The 18,392-nt window shown below is 39.4% G+C and overlaps 1 protein-coding gene across 2 annotated transcripts in view; it reads left to right on the top strand.

Moving 5' to 3' along the window:
* adgrl1a (adhesion G protein-coupled receptor L1a) overlaps positions 1 to 11,172 on the top strand; it is a 113,677-nt gene extending 102,505 nt beyond the window's left edge. Inside the window, exons 23-24 of one of the 2 annotated variants that reach the window (XM_048167280.1) lie at positions 2,556 to 2,573; positions 2,883 to 11,172. In XM_048167280.1, coding sequence (XP_048023237.1) covers positions 2,556 to 2,573; positions 2,883 to 3,778 — 914 coding nt within the window. In that variant the 3' untranslated portion in view covers positions 3,779 to 11,172. The remainder of the gene's footprint in view (positions 1 to 2,555; positions 2,574 to 2,882) is intronic. The other variant, XM_048167348.1, reaches the window with a different exon arrangement.
* Positions 11,173 to 18,392: the final 7,220 nt, after the last annotated feature.

Below are 18,392 nucleotides of genomic sequence, written 5' to 3' on the forward strand. Positions count from 1 at the left end.
CAGCAACTTTTCTTTGGCCAGGCAGTGTATAATATTATGAAATAGTATTACAATTTAAAAGAATTGTTATATATATATTTGTGGAATCCATGATGCATTTTTTCCAGGATTCTTTGATGAATAGAAAGATCAAAAGAACAGTATTTTATTGAAATAGCAATCTTTTGTAACATAAATGTCTTTAATGTCACTTTTAATCATTTTAATTCATACATTCTCAATCAGAGTATTAATTTCTTTCCTTTTTAAAAAAAATAAAAATAAAATAAATAACTCTTGCTGACCCTAAACATTTGAATGGTGGGTATATATAATTGAATGGGAAATATTTTAGTTCAGATGTGTCTTTTAGAAAGGTTAATCACAAAAGAGATCTCTTTAAAATCACAATTGTTTCTCTAAGGCAGCAATGAGACTTAATGGAGAGTATTTTGTGTTCATTTTTTAATTTCATTTAGGAAATATCAAGAGAAACATCAGTTGATTATGCAAAAGAACCTTAGTTCCTTGAGCTATGAACGACCGTCCTCTGAGCAATAAAAAATCATCTGTGATGTTTTATTATTATTGTATATGCAGTTTCTGCCACAGTGTGTGTGATTGTCACTGATGAGATTCATGTGTTGTGATCTGTGCACATATGCTGTGTGAGTATAGGTCTGTGCGTCTCCCTCTGCGTGTGAATTTACACCCTGTCGGTCTGTCAGTGTGATTCAGAGGGGTGGACAGGGGCTGACCATCTGGCCAGCGTTTTAATCCCTCCTGCTGGAAAGACAGACCAGAGCATCGATTTAAGCTAGGGTTGAAGTTGAGTGACTGACAACCGAGCGAGAGAAAGCATTCCCTGGAGATTCGCCACAGAGTATCGGCATGGCTCTGCCTGTGCCGCACACACATATGGCCAGGCTAGTCTGTAGGCTTCGCTCTCTTGCCATACCGTTCGCCTCCATGTGCCGATTGAGAGGCAGTGAGAGAGAAAGATAGCTGCGGTTCCCATGTCAGTGGGATGAAATTTAAGACAGCGTCTCTGTTGAATATTTTAAACGTTCCCTCTCTGTGTAATGTGTCAGCCTGACGGTGCGCGGCTCGGCTCAGCTTGGCTGAGAGGACATTTTTAGAATGCTTATGGAGAGGAAGTAGGAGGAGGGCCTCATTAGAATGTCTAATTACTCTCTCTCTGCACAGAGGAGCGTTGATTAAAATCATACCGGGCATTAATATTTAAACCCCCACACGCCTTGGTCTGTGCCGCCACACGCATCTCCTGCGTTCAATACACGCCGACGAGTTAAAAGAATATCACAACATCTCTGGCGTGTGAAAGGGCGCGTGAAATAAACATCGTCTTGACTTTATGAGGTTGAAGTGTGAATAACGTCTCACCGAATAATGATCATGCCACAACCAAACAATAATGCTTTGTTTCTAAACTCCTAACCGCCCCCCACCCCAAAGAATGGGGCTCTGCTCCGAACTTTCCAACTCCTCATACTAAAAGGGTGATGTACTGATTTTAAACTCCTCAGTTCACAGAATCGGACACTACCCCTAACTAACTACTATTAACTACTACAACAATAGTTCCACTCTTTTCATACTTTATCTAGCGAATAGAGGTGCAGTGTGATCAAACACTACATCACTGGTTTTAATTTATAAGCTGAGGGAATAATCACTCACTCATCTAAATTGTGTGAACACTATAAGTGTGCACTTTCTCTCTTTTGTGTCTCTTTTATATGTTGCATTGGAGAGTCCATTCTAGTGGATTCTTAAAATATTTTTGTTGTATTTATTATAAACTAATATATAATAATATATAATTACCCATTGAGATTTTCATTCAAATTGTTAATTCATTCAAATAGTTCACTCAAGTATGAAAAATCTATCATTTACTCAACTTAATATCATTTTGAAGAATGTTCTGTTCTTGGTCATAGAATCAAAGCCACTTTTTGCTTATAACTTTCACTGTGTTGACAAAAAAAAAAAAAAAAAAACATCCTTCAAAGTTTTATTTTTAGCAGTTGTCCACAGGGGAATAAAGGGAAAGCAGCACAGGTTTATAACAACATGAGGGGGAGTAAATAATGACAAAATTGTCATTTTGTATACCATCCCTTTAAATAATTAAATTATAGTTCGCTACTTTTTTTGTAGCTTATATTGTAGCTAACTACATTTTGAAAACAGTAATTTTCTTTTATATACTTCCAATTGTGATTAGCCTGCAGCATGGCAATCTGCAGTTTCAAAGTAGCTTCCCCAACCCTGTAAATGAGGCACTGTTCTTAAACTCCCCAAACCTAAAAATGAGGCATTGCTCACACTGCTGTGTGGGATTTTTTTTTTCTATTGATGTCCATTGTTGTCTCTCAACAATAGAGCTCTTGAGTGTGACATTTGTTTATGCTGACATTAATTTTGTGGGGGTTTCAAGAAAAAGAATGCAGGTCCATGTAAAGCTCAATGTAGAATTATATCATTGATCACTTTTGTTGTTTTTCTTTTGTCTAACTTTGCCCTCACATGGCCTCACCATGGATCCACAGGAACTTTCCGTGACCCAAGTAAGACTCTTTTCACTTTCAGGCTTATGGCTATTTTCAGTATTTTATAGGCTAATTTTGCAGAATGATAACCTCTTCACGTGTGCAATGATGCCTGTGCTTCTATGTACACAATTTACGTCCCTGGTAATAACTTGCCTCTGTCCATAAGCCTATTAATCTTGTGATGGAATTTGCTTTCCCCATTATTGATTTAATCCCGGATTCTGTTGCTGTGAATCCCCGTCTTGATTAAAATAGGTAATGAAGTGCTCACTTCTCCCTCTTCTTTTTCATTTGCTTACCTGCTCTCATTTGCTCCCTCAACAGAGAGCACACTGTCTAAGAACCGAGATCATGGAGGCATGGAGACGCTACCTCTGAACGGGAACTTCAACAACAGCTATTCTTTGCGCAGCGTCGGGGGTTCAGGTGCTCCTGGGGGAAGCTGTGACTTCCTGGGAGGTGGAGGTGGAGATAGCCCCCCTCCCCTTCTCAACCCCCGCAGTTCAGAAACTCTCGGTGGCATACGGAGGAACCTCTCAGATGCTGCGGCATTCGAGAAGATGATCATATCTGAACTCGTGCATAATAATCTACGAGGCACTGGAGGGGCTGGGGGCGGTGACAGAACATGTGGCAGCCTGGTCAGAGGACACGGGCACATGGGCATGGGGCGAGGTGGAGGCGGGCCCGAGCCGGCGATAGGCATGGAGGACGACGAAGACTTTTGTTCGAGAGAAGCGCGTCAGCGCACACCACAGGATGTGGAACTGTTGTACAAGGCTCTAGAGGAGCCTCTGCTGCTTCAGCGTGCTCAGTCTGTGCTCTACCAGAGTGACCCAGAAGAGTCTGAAAGCTACACGGCTGACTTGACCGAGAGTTTGGGCCACAGCGGTCATAGCGGCCAAAGCGCAGCAGGCCACGGCCACAATGGAGCTCCCGATTCGCCTGCGCGGGACTCCCTCTACACCAGCATCACCAACCTACGAGATTCACCCTACCCTGACAGCAGCCCAGAGCCACTAGAAGTGGTTCCGCGCTCAGCCCAGCCTCCGGAGGAGCTGTACTACAGCTCCGGTCGGCCTGCCATAGGCTCCCGCGGAGCCCCCATGCAGACCTTCTACCAGGCTCCACCTAGGAGACCGAGCACTGAAGCCCATCCCGCCCCTGAGCCCCCCCATAGCGAGGGAGATGGACAGATGCAGTTGGTCACAAGCCTGTGACTACAAGGAAGAGGTGAAGGAGTAAGAGCACCACAGGGTCTGAAGCAAAGTGCCGATGATGGACTTCTCTCCTGTCTCTGAAGCCCTCCGTATGTCTGGTTGCCTTTTAGCTCTTTCATTTGTTTTGAAGTAAGAGGTAAGGAAAGCCTAAACAGGGAGAGCGACAGAGAGGTTTGTCTCCATGGCAGCAGGCTCTCTGAAGTGCTGTGTAACCACTCTGCTCTCTCATCAGCATCATTTTTCCTCCCTCCTCACACACACATACAGAAACAGCAAGTCCAACTATCTGCCTTCTCTCAATGGACGTCACCGCCTTCAGCTCTCTCTGCTCCAAAAATATCGTCAAGAATCACACCTGACTTCTATTTCTGTGTTTTATTTCATGTCACATCTTTAAAATGTTATTTTTGCGTAACTCCTTACCTTCACTTACCTTTCTCTGTCTTTCTCCATCATTATTTGATGAGAGCTGTTACGCGAGGAAATGGGGGTATGCCATTACTGCAAGTGACAAAAATCTCTCTGAAAGCTCTTTGGTGTTGCCAAAAATAACTGTTTTTGAGCCAGGACACAAACTGGAATCTACACACACACACACACACACACACTCACAGAAGTGCTTGTTACTGAACATAAAGAGTGTGAACATATGCTCATGAAAAAGGAAAACAAGGACTATTGTTCAGACACAGGTAGCGGGAAGCTGCCTCAGTGGAGTTGCCTTTATTTCTCTCTCTGAACTGACTCTTCTGTACAGAACAACCACAGAGACTAGGAACTTGGGGGGGACGTTTGGACAATAGGACACAACCCATCGTCAACTGGGTCGTTTGAAGCCGCTCGACCATGGGACCTCTCATGAATTAAACTCTGTAGGGTTTTGTCTCAGATCCACGGATGGGGGCGGATTAAGGACTGAAGCTGCTCTCCGAATCACTGATGGATGTTGTAGGTGGACGTGCTGTATCACCTGTGTTATTGTGGCTAGAAGAATTTTTTTGCTACTGCTCCAGCCATCCTTCGAGTCCGACCTCTGTACATACGAAACACACAAAAGCAAACGCAAGTCTTATTCTACTCGTCTCCTGTACATAGATGAACAAAAGCAACAAAAAAGTATCAAATACTATGAAAAACCATTCTTGTACTGCAACAGAAATTGAAAAGAGTCGAAAATAAAGATGTTTTGAAGTTTGTGACCTAAACACTACACCGATCTCTCCCTCTCTCTTTCTTTCGCTCTCTCCGGCCCTAGTTCGGTCCTGCCCTGGAGCACCGTGGTGCCAGGAAATCTAATTGTCTGCCAAGAGACAGCGAGAGAGAGACAGAGAGACGGAAAGAGAAGGATTTTACATACAAACGAGATAAATCCTGGCACAATTTTTGTGTAATATAACCCATTACATTGTTGGTAATGTTTGACCTTCAACATTCCCAGACAGGAAGTGTTTGACATGAATGAAAGGGGAATACACTGTGCCTCTGGGGTACACTGGTGCATTGTGAGTTGATTGACAGCAGCCATAATGTATTGCTGGTTATATTTTATCTGGAGGATGTAATAGATATCAGATGATTAGATGAAATAGAATATAAGACATTTAGGTGAAACAAAAAATGGGGACATATTCGGAAAAGTTTCAGTCGCAAACCCCAGATTGTATTGGACTGTTTTTACATAACAATATCAGCAGTTGTTTCTGAACCTGGTGTGACAGTTGATTTACAGTTTGTATGTGTATGTCTGAACGTGAACATTTGAATGCCTGTGAACCAGAGTGAGTGTGTGTGTGTGTGTCTCAGAGGCTATTTTTACTGGGTAACATGGACCCGCATTAGAAGGACAGGAAGCAGAGTAAATCTATATCTATATAAAAGCTCAGTTAAAGCTTCCATCTAAATGACTTTGTTAAAGGTATTTTAAATGTTATTTTGCCGGTCAGGTACTCTGAGATTTAAAACAAAACAACAAAACATAATTGCATTCATTGAGCGAAAGGAACATCTGACCAGTGAGACATGCTCTGTGGTTTAGAATCCCCATATGCAAATGAGCTGCATAGCCTATTGAACAAAACAGAGGTATTCATGAGTGCTCCACCTCTCTGAAGTCTGCTCAATCTTCAACTCTTTCATGTCTGATGTTTTATTTATTAATATTTATTTGTCTGTTTTGATTATTTATGCACATATTCATTTATTCAGTGTGGTTTTGTGTACAGAGCATATGTGAGGGTGACAAGAGTGTGCTATATTTCTAAGTGCATACTAACATACTATTCTTACTACTACTGCAGTATATACTATGTATTCTCTGCAAAATATGCAGATTTTCTCCCAAATGACCTGGTGCATTTGGCAGAATGAGTGGTAAACAACAGAATTCGGAATGGCGTCTCTTAATATTTCTTCTACCTTATTATGGAAGAAATAATAAGAGTAAAATGCTAGTAAATAGAGGCAGTTTACTGCATAGAATACTTTACCTTGTGCAATGTGGTTTACTTGACCTTTCATTTCCTATGTGATGGATGAGCTGAAAATGTCTGTAAATTTTATTATTATTTGATTGGACTGCCAAAACTAAAGACATTTCATTTGCCAAATAACTTATTTTATTCCCAATGTTATTTAGACATCACTCACTGAATTCAACATGCAACACGGTGAGGTCATGTGACAGTGTAGCATGTTTGAAATGTTTATTGCGGAACATTTGTCTACTGTTCCAGCTGCTATTGTTTTAAACTACAGTGTATACTATGCAGTAAGTAGTAAGCTAGTATGCCATTACAAACATAGCCATGGAGAGAAAGAGAGAGAGCAGGGGTGAGTATCTATGTTTAATGAAAGAGGTGATGTCAGACCTACAGAGAATAGAGAAGGTCTGCTACACTCACTGTCAGAACATTGTGAATCCTGAATGTATGTCCTATCTGCACTCTCTCTTTCTCTATCTCTTACTACTGTAAGTCTTCTAAGGGGACGTGTGCAATTCATTGCATGGTAACTTGTACTGATTGACACAGGGTCAGTATGTTCACCGGTGTGCTGGCCAGAAGGTGGTTAGTACACCCGGTCCTATATTTAGCCCGAGGCATGTATGATCAGCTTTTATTTAAAGCAATGACCTGAACAGATTTTTTTTTTTTTCTTCTTGCTTTTCTTGCAAAAATGTTCCTTGTTGATTAGTAGGACCAGCTTCAACTGGTCAGCAGGTTTGACCGTTTGAATGTATTGTCATACACCATTGTGAACTGGCTCTCTTAGGGCTTAGGATGCCCTCTAAGGAGATCTGCTCCTGACTCATGGCCCTCTGCCCACCTGGCACCATAGCGCTGCTGTTTTACCCTCTTACCCTGCTGCATTGGCCCATGGGAGATGCTGTTTACCTCTCCCCCTCCATCCCTGGAGAAATCTGATGTGCGTCACGTTTTGTGCATCTCTCCGTTTTCTGCCCTTGCTTGCTTTTATTTCCCATCGACCCTTCTTCCGCATTCCCCCTGCCTACACCCTTCTCTCCCTTCCTGCTTAGCTCACCAAATTATTTTTACATGGCTTTCCTAGCTGAGCGTTAATGTGGGAAGATTTGTTATGTTAGTCAAAGGCTTTGTTTACATGGGACTGAAGGGATAATATAGTACAGTGTTGAATATGGTGATAATGACAGTGATTATGCGCTGTAGTAAACTGCTAGACTAAAGCCCGCTCCGAGGGACTGCTACCACCTCCAAAATCCCCATACAACCCCTGATTATCATAATAATACTAAGAGCTATAATCTAGCGAAGTCAACCCACCATGTTCCCGCTCTTTGGGTTTTCTTCTTTTGTCTTTCCCCCCTCTCGCTCTTTGAGAGCACTTGTGTTTGCTGTCCTTTAGATATGAAAGGAATCACCCTGATTTGCTCATCATATCAGCCTCATTTTCATGTCTTCACATTCAAATGGAAGAGTACATGAGCAGGCCAGACGGAATCTGCTGCTTTTCCCAATTTGTTAAAATTAGTTATTGAGTGCAAGGCTCTTATTATTGGCTGAAATGGTAATGAAATTTGCCAAATATGAAAATAACAAGAAGAAATTGCTTGTCAAATATGGTATTCTTTCCTATTTTGATTCATTTTCTTTTGAAACATGAAGTTGGGGCTGGATATGTCAAAGGGTTTGTCCCTTTTTATTTAACCAGTAGCCTTTAGTTTTCATGATCCATGATTTGCTGACAGGTGAAATCAGAGGGAGGAATATTCTGATTCTAGAGTAATTGATTGGATAAAAATGTACACGCCCATGAGTGCAAGATGAGACATAAATATATTTTGGTCTGTTTTCCCAGTAAAGAAAGTACGTTTTAGTAGTGTATATCTTCTAAGAGTTCATTTCGTCAGTGTTTAGGAGTACCAAACTACTTATGAAGTCTCAGTGGGGTTTTAATAATGAAACTCAAGATGGGGGAGGAGGGAGTTGTGTATTCCAATTCTGCTGAAAATCCTGAAGTGCAGATTCAATGTGGGCCTGTGAGAAAGAGAGGAAACATAAAGGTCCTCTTTCCAGACCCCTGTCCCTTGTCCCTCGCCTGCTCTCCTGTGATCTGACAGTCTCTCACCCTGCTGTCATCCCAATCCTCAGCTGGGCCTGGCACCAGAGAGCCAGAGTCATGATCTCTGATCACGAGCCATCCCCTTCACTTTTAAAGCCACATGTTGACTTGATGTCCAGATAGTAGGATATAGATATAAAAAGAGAGAGAGAGAGAGAGAGAGAGAGAGAGTGATGACCAAGTCATTCACTGCTGTCAAAACAACATGAAGCATCAGCCCTGGGCAAAGCACCCCACTTGCTCGGCCGCACTACGCCTGACAGGCACAGAGAACCCCTGGAGTTATCTGACATGTTTTATTGGCATCTCTCAGTCGCTGTAACTTGGCCGTATTTTAACTCCACCACAGCCACCAAAAAAGAGACCATTCAAACAGAGCTTGCTTACCCCCTTACCATCGAAATGGTGATTGTGTTAGAAGAATGCATGAACCTTTCTCACAACTGGTCTGCATTTCCAATGAATTTAGATCTGAACAATGACATAACTATGTTGCTTGCTACATAGCCTCTGTCTTTTAAAGGTGCAGTCACATTTACCTTTGCAAAATCCAGTCATTTCAGTAGGAATCAGTGCAATTGGGTGCAATCCCCCTTTGCAGATTTCCCAAAAAATCGTCACCGCGACCAACAGATAGCTGCTTGGTTTAAAAGTGACTTCTGTGTGAACAGTGTACATGGAACTTCTCAAAATTCTCGGAACATTCTGAAACAAGTAGTAACATTTAGATAACATTAGGTGAACATTCAAAAACATTCCTTGAACAATGTATAAAGGTTTCTGTGTTAACTTTTGAGAACATTATTAAAGACCAGATAACTTTGAATGAATGTTTTATTAAAGAACGTTTGTTCATAACTTTCTCATAGCTTAGCCCTCTGGCTCAATCATAGATGTACAGGAAATTTCCAGTGGAAATTGTGTTAAAATGACCACGCCTTTAGTCTTACAATTTTGAGAATGTGTTTTACCATCTGAAGTAATTTAATTTCATTCAGTCTTTATCTCAAGCTGAATTTGTTGTAAAGGAGGTTAATTTTAATAAAATCTATTAAATAAATCTTTTAAATAATGATTAATAATACCAACTTTAAATTTGTCATTTCATGTACAAGATCTGTAAATTATAGCAATAAGCCACAAGAGACAGAGCATCACATGAGGCAGAGTGCCTAAAACTCCATTAACCGTAGTAAAATCACTGTAAAGCACAGTTTTGAGTGCTTATTGTCGAAAATGATGGCAACAGCAATAAGTTTAAAGATAAATAGTTACATTTATTAATAATAATCAAAATAAATATTTCTTCTGCTAAATAATATCATTCAAATTAATGCCATAATCTGCGATATATGTTGCAGGAATATCAGCATTTGTTGAAACTATCCATTATTGAAAATCATTTTATTTCAGATTGACAAGGAAATTACAATTGTTATAGAGGCTGTTAAGTGCGACAAAAATGACTTTTTTGTTGTTTTTGTTGTTGGTTTGCAATTTAGGGGGGCATTGTGGAGCCTAGAATCTCCTTTTTTTCTTCAAAGGAAATGTGTGGACTGACTGGGCTTTGGCACCAGCACTGTGTCGATGGAAAAGGGGTAACAGTCACAATCATGGAGAGAACAGGCAAGAAGTAGTTTTAAACTGATGTCTACACACTAATAATGTAGTATTAACTTGTCCTTGGTCTCTTGAAGTGTGTCTGTGCTAGAAACAGCACCTGTACTGTAGTTTTGAGACTGTGACATGAACTCACTGGGGAGGCTCATGCCGTTAACTGTTAACCAGCTGTCCGTCAGTCTTTAACAATGGCTCGGTCTAGCAGGGTGACACCAGAACACAGAGCTCTGGGTAATACAGACTCCCAAAACAGTGTTTCTACCATGATCACAAAACACTAACACATGAGCTGGGTAGTTTTTTGTACTCTGTTCAGAAATTTTCAGCAGATATAAAAATCTTAAAGTGAGGGCATTTTTACATATTTAAGTTTGGTCAATCTGAAGCATTTTGTAGCTTCTTTTGGGCATGTCTTTGACTGTGTGTTTGCATATTAACTGGGCCAGCACTCAGAAGATGGGTGGGTGTAAACTGGTCTTCTAGAGGAATCACCACCTTATCATACAGCAAGTTTCTTTAAGAAACACCCAGTCATTGTGTTCATTTCCTGTCAAGGTTTGGTGGTTTTGAGAAAGAGGGCAGGGGACAGAATCACCCTAGAATGTATTAGGCCTTCTTAAGTTGGACTATCATATAAGTACATTGTTGTGTGACCGGGCAGTATTAGGCATTGTATAAAATGAGAAACAAGCATGGGAGGGAAGGGAAGGAGTCATCAAAGTCCATGCTAATGATCCTGTAATTTGAGGTTATGTATCTTTTTCATTCTTTTTTTTTTTTTTTTTTCTGTTCTGATATCATGGTTTTATTTGACCAACTCTTATATTAAATTATAATGCTTGGGTCCCGTGTAACAGGAGGGTTAATGTGATTTACTGTTTTTACTGAAGAATGATATGTGTTTTATTTCTCACCGTCATTGCTTTGACAGCTGTTTGGGCCAAAGGGGATGGTTTTATGTAAGCGTTTGCGTCATTGCAGGTCAGTATGACCCTGTATCAGCACATATTAATAAAAAATTACTAAAACCGAACATTGGTTATTTCATATCTGTGGTAAATCAAAAAGCACACGATCACCGGACAAATTAATGTTCAAGTGTGTTATCTTTCTCCACCAATATTTCCTTAATGGTTGTGCAAATAACTTGAATTAAAGGGATCGTATTCTAAAAATTTTTTACATTTCTTTTTGTTTTTCTTTGCTGTGAAATCCACTTATAATGTCAGTCAAGGTTTCTTGCACAAAAACAAATGTAATTAAATTTTATGTGACTGTTTTCCAATCGTGGTGACCTTTAGAATTACACAGGCAGTTCCAATGCTTTACCTTTGTCACACAGGGTCTTCTGGGAATCTGCTTTTTGCAGTTTTTCACCAGTTTTTACTTGCACAAAACATCATATGACAGTATTTTACAGTAAAAAATAATGTGATGTTAAACCATTTACAATTTTCCACCATATACTGTACAGTCCATTAACGTTTTAACAGGTTTTTACTGTAGCATTTTCACAGTATTTTTAATTTTTTTTCTGCAGTGTAAGGTTGGGATCCTCCATAAAGCTATGCAGAGACATAGTGGCTTCCCCATAACCAGGAACAGCACATTCACATTCACATTCACTGGATGTCTAGATATTAATATGAATAGTAGTATCTTTTTCATCTGGTGCTAAATTATTGAAGCCTCATATCTCCAGTTAAGATCTGACAGGTTTCTAACTGAAATCGGCACGGTGTCAGGATGTTTCTGTAATATGGCCCCTGGTGTTTAGGAATAATAATAGTGTCTTACTTCCTCATTACTTCACCGTGACTAGTGAATATATGTGAAAATGTGGTCCTATGTTAGTGTGCTTGTAGCTCATAGCTGTGACATCACACCTTTTTAGAGATGATTAAAATTACAGTATGCCTATACTGGATCCTTTCGTTGTAAAAGAAAAGGGAAATTGGGTTTTCCATAATATGACCCATTGGTTAAAGATGCAGCAGCCATGTTGTTTTCAGTCAATTACCCGAATTGTAAACGTCATTTGATTAAATCACACTAGAGCCTCATAATTACATTATGACAAAACTTGGCTGATGGCACCACAAAAACACACACAGTATTTAATATTTCACTAGTTATTATACTAGCTATTTTTAACTTGTAAATAAAACAAAGATACATTTTACAAGAAATGATGGTAAAGCAGAGTGTACGTGCATTGTGCACCCGCATATATCCACATGTTACTAATGCGCTCTTTAAATAACAAAACAAATATTGCGCCATTGACTTTAGACCAGGTTTTTGTTGGTCAATTTAGTTGCCTCAAAATAGTAACGCGCCTGAACACACCTCGTTTTCAGACCAGCACACCCATGGACACACAAATGGGCACAAATGCATTTGCTATTTAAACAACGTGGCGCAAGACGTGAAAATGATAACTGCGTCAGGCTGAAACTAGCAAAAAACGCATTGTGCTGGGTGTATGATAGGGCCCTATAGGTGCATAGTGTTTCTTTACAAAGTGACATCGCCAACTACTGGCCTGGAATAAATAACACATTGTTTTTAGTCATTTTCTCAGATTTGTGTGAACAGGGAATTGCCGTCTGTACTCGAAAAACTACGGTAGCCCAGTAGTGCACAACACAACGAAATTAAAAAAGCAAACAAAAGTTCACAACACAACGGAAACAAGCCACAACACAACGAAATAAAGCCACAACACAACAGAATAAAGCCACAACACAACGAAATAAAGCCACAACACAACGGAATAAAGCCACAACGGAATAAAGCCACAACACAACGGAATAAAGCCACAACACAACGAAATAAAGCCACAACACAACGAAATAAAGCCACAACACAACGAAATAAAGCCACAACACAACGGAATAATGCCACAACACAACGGAATAATGCCACAACACAAGGAAATAAAGCCACAACACAACGGAATAAAGCCACAACACAACAGAATAAAGCCACAACACAACGGAATAAAGCCCCAACACAACGGAATAAAGCCCCAACACAACAGAATAAAGCCACAACACAAGGAAATAAAGCCACAACACAACAGAATAAAGCCACAACACAACAGAATAAAGCCACAACACAACGGAATAAAGCCACAACACACAGAATAAAGCCACAACACAACGGAATAAAGCCACAACACAACGGAATAAAGCCACAACACAACGGAATAAAGCCACAACACAATGAAATAAAGCCACAACACAACAGAATAAAGCCACAACACAACAGAATAAAGCCACAACACAACGGAATAAAGCCACAACACAACGGAATAAAGCCACAACACAACAGAATAAAGCCACAACACAACAGAATAAAGCCACAACACAACGAAATAAAGCCACAACACAACGAAATAAAGCCACAACACAACAGAATAAAGCCACAACACAACGGAATAAAGCCACAACACAACAGAATAAAGCCACAACACAACGGAATAAAGCCACAACACAACACAACACAAGGAAATAAAGCCACAACACAACAGAATAAAGCCACAACACAACAGAATAAAGCCACAACACAACGGAATAAAGCCACAACACAAGGAAATAAAGCCACAACACAAGGAAATAAAGCCACAACACAACGGAATAAAGCCACAACACAACGAAATAAAGCCACAACACAACAGAATAAAGCCACAACACAACGAAATAAAGCCACAACACAATGAAATAAAGCCACAACACAACAGAATAAAGCCACAACACAACGCAATAAAGCCACAACACAACGAAATAAAGCCACAATGCAACAGAATAAAGCCACAACACAACGCAATAAAGCCACAACACAACAGAATAAAGCCACAACACAACGCAATAAAGCCACAACACAACAGAATAAAGCCACAACACAACGCAATAAAGCCACAACACAACAGAATAAAGCCACAACACAACAGAATAAAGCCACAACACAACAGAAATGCTCCCGACCACTAGAGGACTCTCAGAGCTCAGTAAAGTTAGATTTCCTTGCCAATGTTCTATAGAGTTGGCAGTGATATCAATACCACGATTATCTTTAACAGTATGTAACCACTGTATATCAACATGAAATATTAATTCAAAATCACCTACGTGCACAATAGCTTCATATTTATACTTGTGAATGTCAATTAGCTAACTGCATTCTCTAAATTGTAATGTTGACATGCATTCTCTGTAAAGCTGCTTTGAAGCGATATGTAACGTGAAAAGCACTATAAAAATAAATGTGAATTGAATTGAATTTGACGTGCTACCATGGCACATGATGAAGGGAACGTCTGCCAATTCCAAGTGGTTAAAATGTATAATTTGTATTCATTATAATTACTTTTAACATTTAAAAGCAGACATGTTCAAATTCCAAAGCTTGCAGTAGGTTTCTATTGGTTCTATTACTGTGATTTTTTCCTGAAAATAATTGTTTATTGTTTATTATACATGAAGGGAGGTATTGACAAAATGTCACCTAAAGTAAGTCAGTCTTACCAACAGGAAGTAACAAGCTTTGGAATTTGAACATGTCTGTTTTTAAATATTAAACAAAGTCATTGTAATGAATACAAATTATACGTTTTAACTACTTGGTGGAAATGGCAGACGTTCCCTTCATCATGTGCCGTGGTAGCACGTCAAATCACTCACAGGTATGAAGCTATTGAGCACGTTAACATTTCACGTTGATATACAATGTTTACATACTTAACTAATCATGGTATTGATCTCTTTGTAAGACTGTCGACTTTATAGAACAGTGCAAGGAAATCTAACTTTACCGAGCTCTGAGAGCCCCCTAGTGGTCAAGAGCATTTCCGTTGTATTGTGGCTATATTTCGTTGTGTTGTGAACTTATGTTTGCTTTTTTTAATTTTGTTGCGTTGTGGCTCGATTTCATTGTGTTGTGGCTTCATTCCGTTGTGTTGTGAACTTATGTTTGCTTTTTTAATTTCGTTGTGTTGTGCACTACTGGGCATCGTAAAAAACACAAAGAAAAAACTTTTCCATTTTAAGCACATCATTGTCGTTTAAATGTACCTTTAGCAGTGCCTTTTATAAAGTGTGTTTGAATGTTTTCCTATTTTATTTCAATATAAAAAATTTTTTTTAAATATTATGTATTATTTATATTTTATAAGAATGGACTTTTAAATGGTCGTCAATGTACAAATACAGTTTTTATTACCAGTTATGGGATCTTCCAGCAGGGTCTAACAGGGCCGTGTTTGTTGATGCAACTGGCACAAACTTTTTATTTGAGGTCATTGCAGCTCAGCAGTAGTAGAATAACAATTGTTTGCTATGTAAGGTTTTCCTGAATTGTTTCATCAGCGGAAGGGAATTTAGGGAATTAGAGTTGACCTGTAGAGAACATCCTCTCCACTATATTACAGTACATCAGAATAAATACCTCAGAGAAAGGCCTTGTGTTATTGCTACCATTCATTTCTTTTACTTTTTCCTCTTTAAAACATTTTAAACTAACAAACAACTTTTAATGTCTGACACTCAGCGGTAAAGTGTTTACTTTGCATCCAAATGTATTCCTCGTTGTAACTCTGGAAATGAATATAACTCTTGAAGCGCTAAAGCCTGTAGTTGATTTGTTCATACGGGTGCCAGCAGGTCATCCTATTTCACAGAATCGCTACATTTAACCTCCTTGGCATACCTACAGAAGACGAGAATGAACTAGCCAAGCAGCCTCTATTCACTCTTACATGCTCCTCTGAACTGTGGAGATGAGGCATCACAATTCTTTTGTGCTTTTCCTGAAAACAGCCCTTTTCTGCCCTAAAAAAAATGCAAACAGCAAAAGAAAAAAAGTGCTTTTGTATGCATCCAGCGCCCACTCAGTGTACATTATGAGCGGCCACCTTGGAGTTGCACCAAATGGGTCCATTTCATGTAGATCGGCTTGTCTGGACGAAGGATCCCACATTTTTGAGGGTTTAAAGGTGTCGTGCATGAAAGGTTTGGCATATTTTGTGGATTGATGGAGAATAAATAAGAGATTTATTTAAAATCTGAGAATGGAGGATGTTCCTCTTCACTGTACAATTGCAGATCCTGTTCTATAGCACAATATAAAGAGGCACGAGGTGAGCAGAGCGCAGTAAATTAATGAAACTAATGGGTTTCGCTTTGGCACTACTGTCTTTTGTCTGAGAGGCTCGATTGGCAGATAAAAAGCAGCACACAGGGACGTCCATTTAAGAGGCCTATGAAAGACGCTGTCAGCGAATAAAGTGATTTTAGAGTTTTTCCACATTGTGTTTTAGCGTGTATGTCAGATTTTTTCTGAGGATGTGTTTTAGAGTATTTTGGGTTGTGTCATTATATTTTCATGGTTCTCCCCTGAGGCCGGTCTCTGCTGAGTCTGGTCATTGTATCTTCTCCGTTACGTTAAGCAAAAAGAGGCCTGAGAGCTTTTTCATTCCGCGTTACAAATGAAGGGTTGATTAACTAAAGGTTTGGATCTATCAATGTAATTAGATGTGCAAAATAGTGTGCATATTGGTGGTTTTTGAGAGTTAATGAATGTGTAATTTGGGACGTACCTCTATACACGTGAAAAATACATGGCAGTGTCAATGCAAATGGATCAAATTGTGCCCACAAAGTGATTTTGCAGGCGTGAAAGTAATTTCAGAAGCGGTAACTGCGTGTGCAAATTAATGCGACTGAATGGCAGGTATTAATCTGATTCTCGTGGTGCATCGTACTGCTATTTTAGCAAAATTGAGATTTGGAGAGCAGATAATAGAACACCCAGTTCTGCTGTACCACTGACACACACATTTATGTGATACGTAATTATTTCCTGTGAGCTTTTTGGTTTGTGCATTAGTGTTGAACCACAATGATGGTTTGAAATTCTTTTTGGTATGTATGTCCTTGGTGCAATTGCTTCGAAAACATTTTAAAATGATTTACATACAGGCTCTTATACATTATAGAAGGCAAAAATCATCATACTTGAAATTGTTGCAATTAAATGAAATGAATGAATGGAATGAATAAATATATAAAATTTGATGTATTATAAGCAATTGGTTAAACTTGCTTTTGGCCCACTTAAAGGGGTACTTCACCCCTGGAAAGATGAATGTGTATTTAAAATTGGTCATTTATGTAGTAGAAATGTGAAATTATTTTTGAATTTGGAGCTTTCTAGACTGAGAAAAGGCAGAAAATGTATTTTTGACTAATGTGGATGAAAGACAACAACTCCCAGAATGCACTTGTTTTGCTGCCCTTGCGATGCCACGCCCAAACCACGCCTATCGGTTACAGGCGGCATTACCAGGGAAAATTCAAACAACTAGGCTTGCTTTGTTACATATTAATTCTATAAATCATGAGTTAGTTCATACATTTACAGCGAAATGGTGCTAAATTGCTTTGTACCTGGATGTACACCCAAAACCAGGAATGGACAAGTAAGTTTCCATCATTTTCCGATTAAGTTAAAGATTTGGAGCGATGTAAACAGTGGCTGCGGGCCATCAAACACCCGAAGTTTGGAGATGACACCGTTATAGAAAACCTAAAAAAACGCAGAATATGTAGTCTCCATTTCAAGCACGAGGACTACGAACCAAATATCCTTGCAATGAAGAGAACCATTCTGAAGGACATTGCGATACCATCGATATTCACTTTCACAGAGGACGAACAGCCTGGGCATCTGGTACTAAGCGTATTCGCCTAGAGGTAAGACTCGCTGATACTAGACTCTATTTCTGATAACACAGTAGCCTATATGTAGGTAGCAGTAAAACTGCAAACTTAGCAAAGTAATGTTAGATAGACAATTACATATTTTGCATATAAGTTGCATATAAGTTGACTGTTATCAAAGTAAAGCCACTGTTCTGTAAAACTGAGTTAATCTATTTATCTATTTATGCTAACGTTAACACAAAAGCCTGTTGCTGTATTGGTTGAGATGACTGCAGAGACCGATAAATTTGCGAGATGAACCACTGATGTAGTGCAGACTATAACAAAATAATGTTAATTACTGTAAGCTTAAAAATATAATTGACACCCACTTTTGATAAAATCTTTGATTTATGTCTGTGAGTAACCTCAAACGCGCATATGTATGGGTGTGGTGAAAAAATGCAGAACTACCTGCTATTACTGGCTGTAGTTTTAAGCCTCTGGCCAAAAAAGCCTCCGATGACGCAAAATGACGATTTTTGCGTCATCGGAGGCTTTTTTACAGAATAAAAATGCATAAATCTCTCATCTCGGGCTGATATGAAGGGGGAAAGCATGGTAATTCGAAAATACTAGTGGTATTCTACTAATACAAAGCTTAATGCTAAATCCTGAAGTATCCCTTTAAG

This window comes from Megalobrama amblycephala, linkage group LG1 (assembly GCF_018812025.1).
Source record: "Megalobrama amblycephala isolate DHTTF-2021 linkage group LG1, ASM1881202v1, whole genome shotgun sequence".
Taxonomy (NCBI): domain Eukaryota; kingdom Metazoa; phylum Chordata; class Actinopteri; order Cypriniformes; family Xenocyprididae; genus Megalobrama; species Megalobrama amblycephala.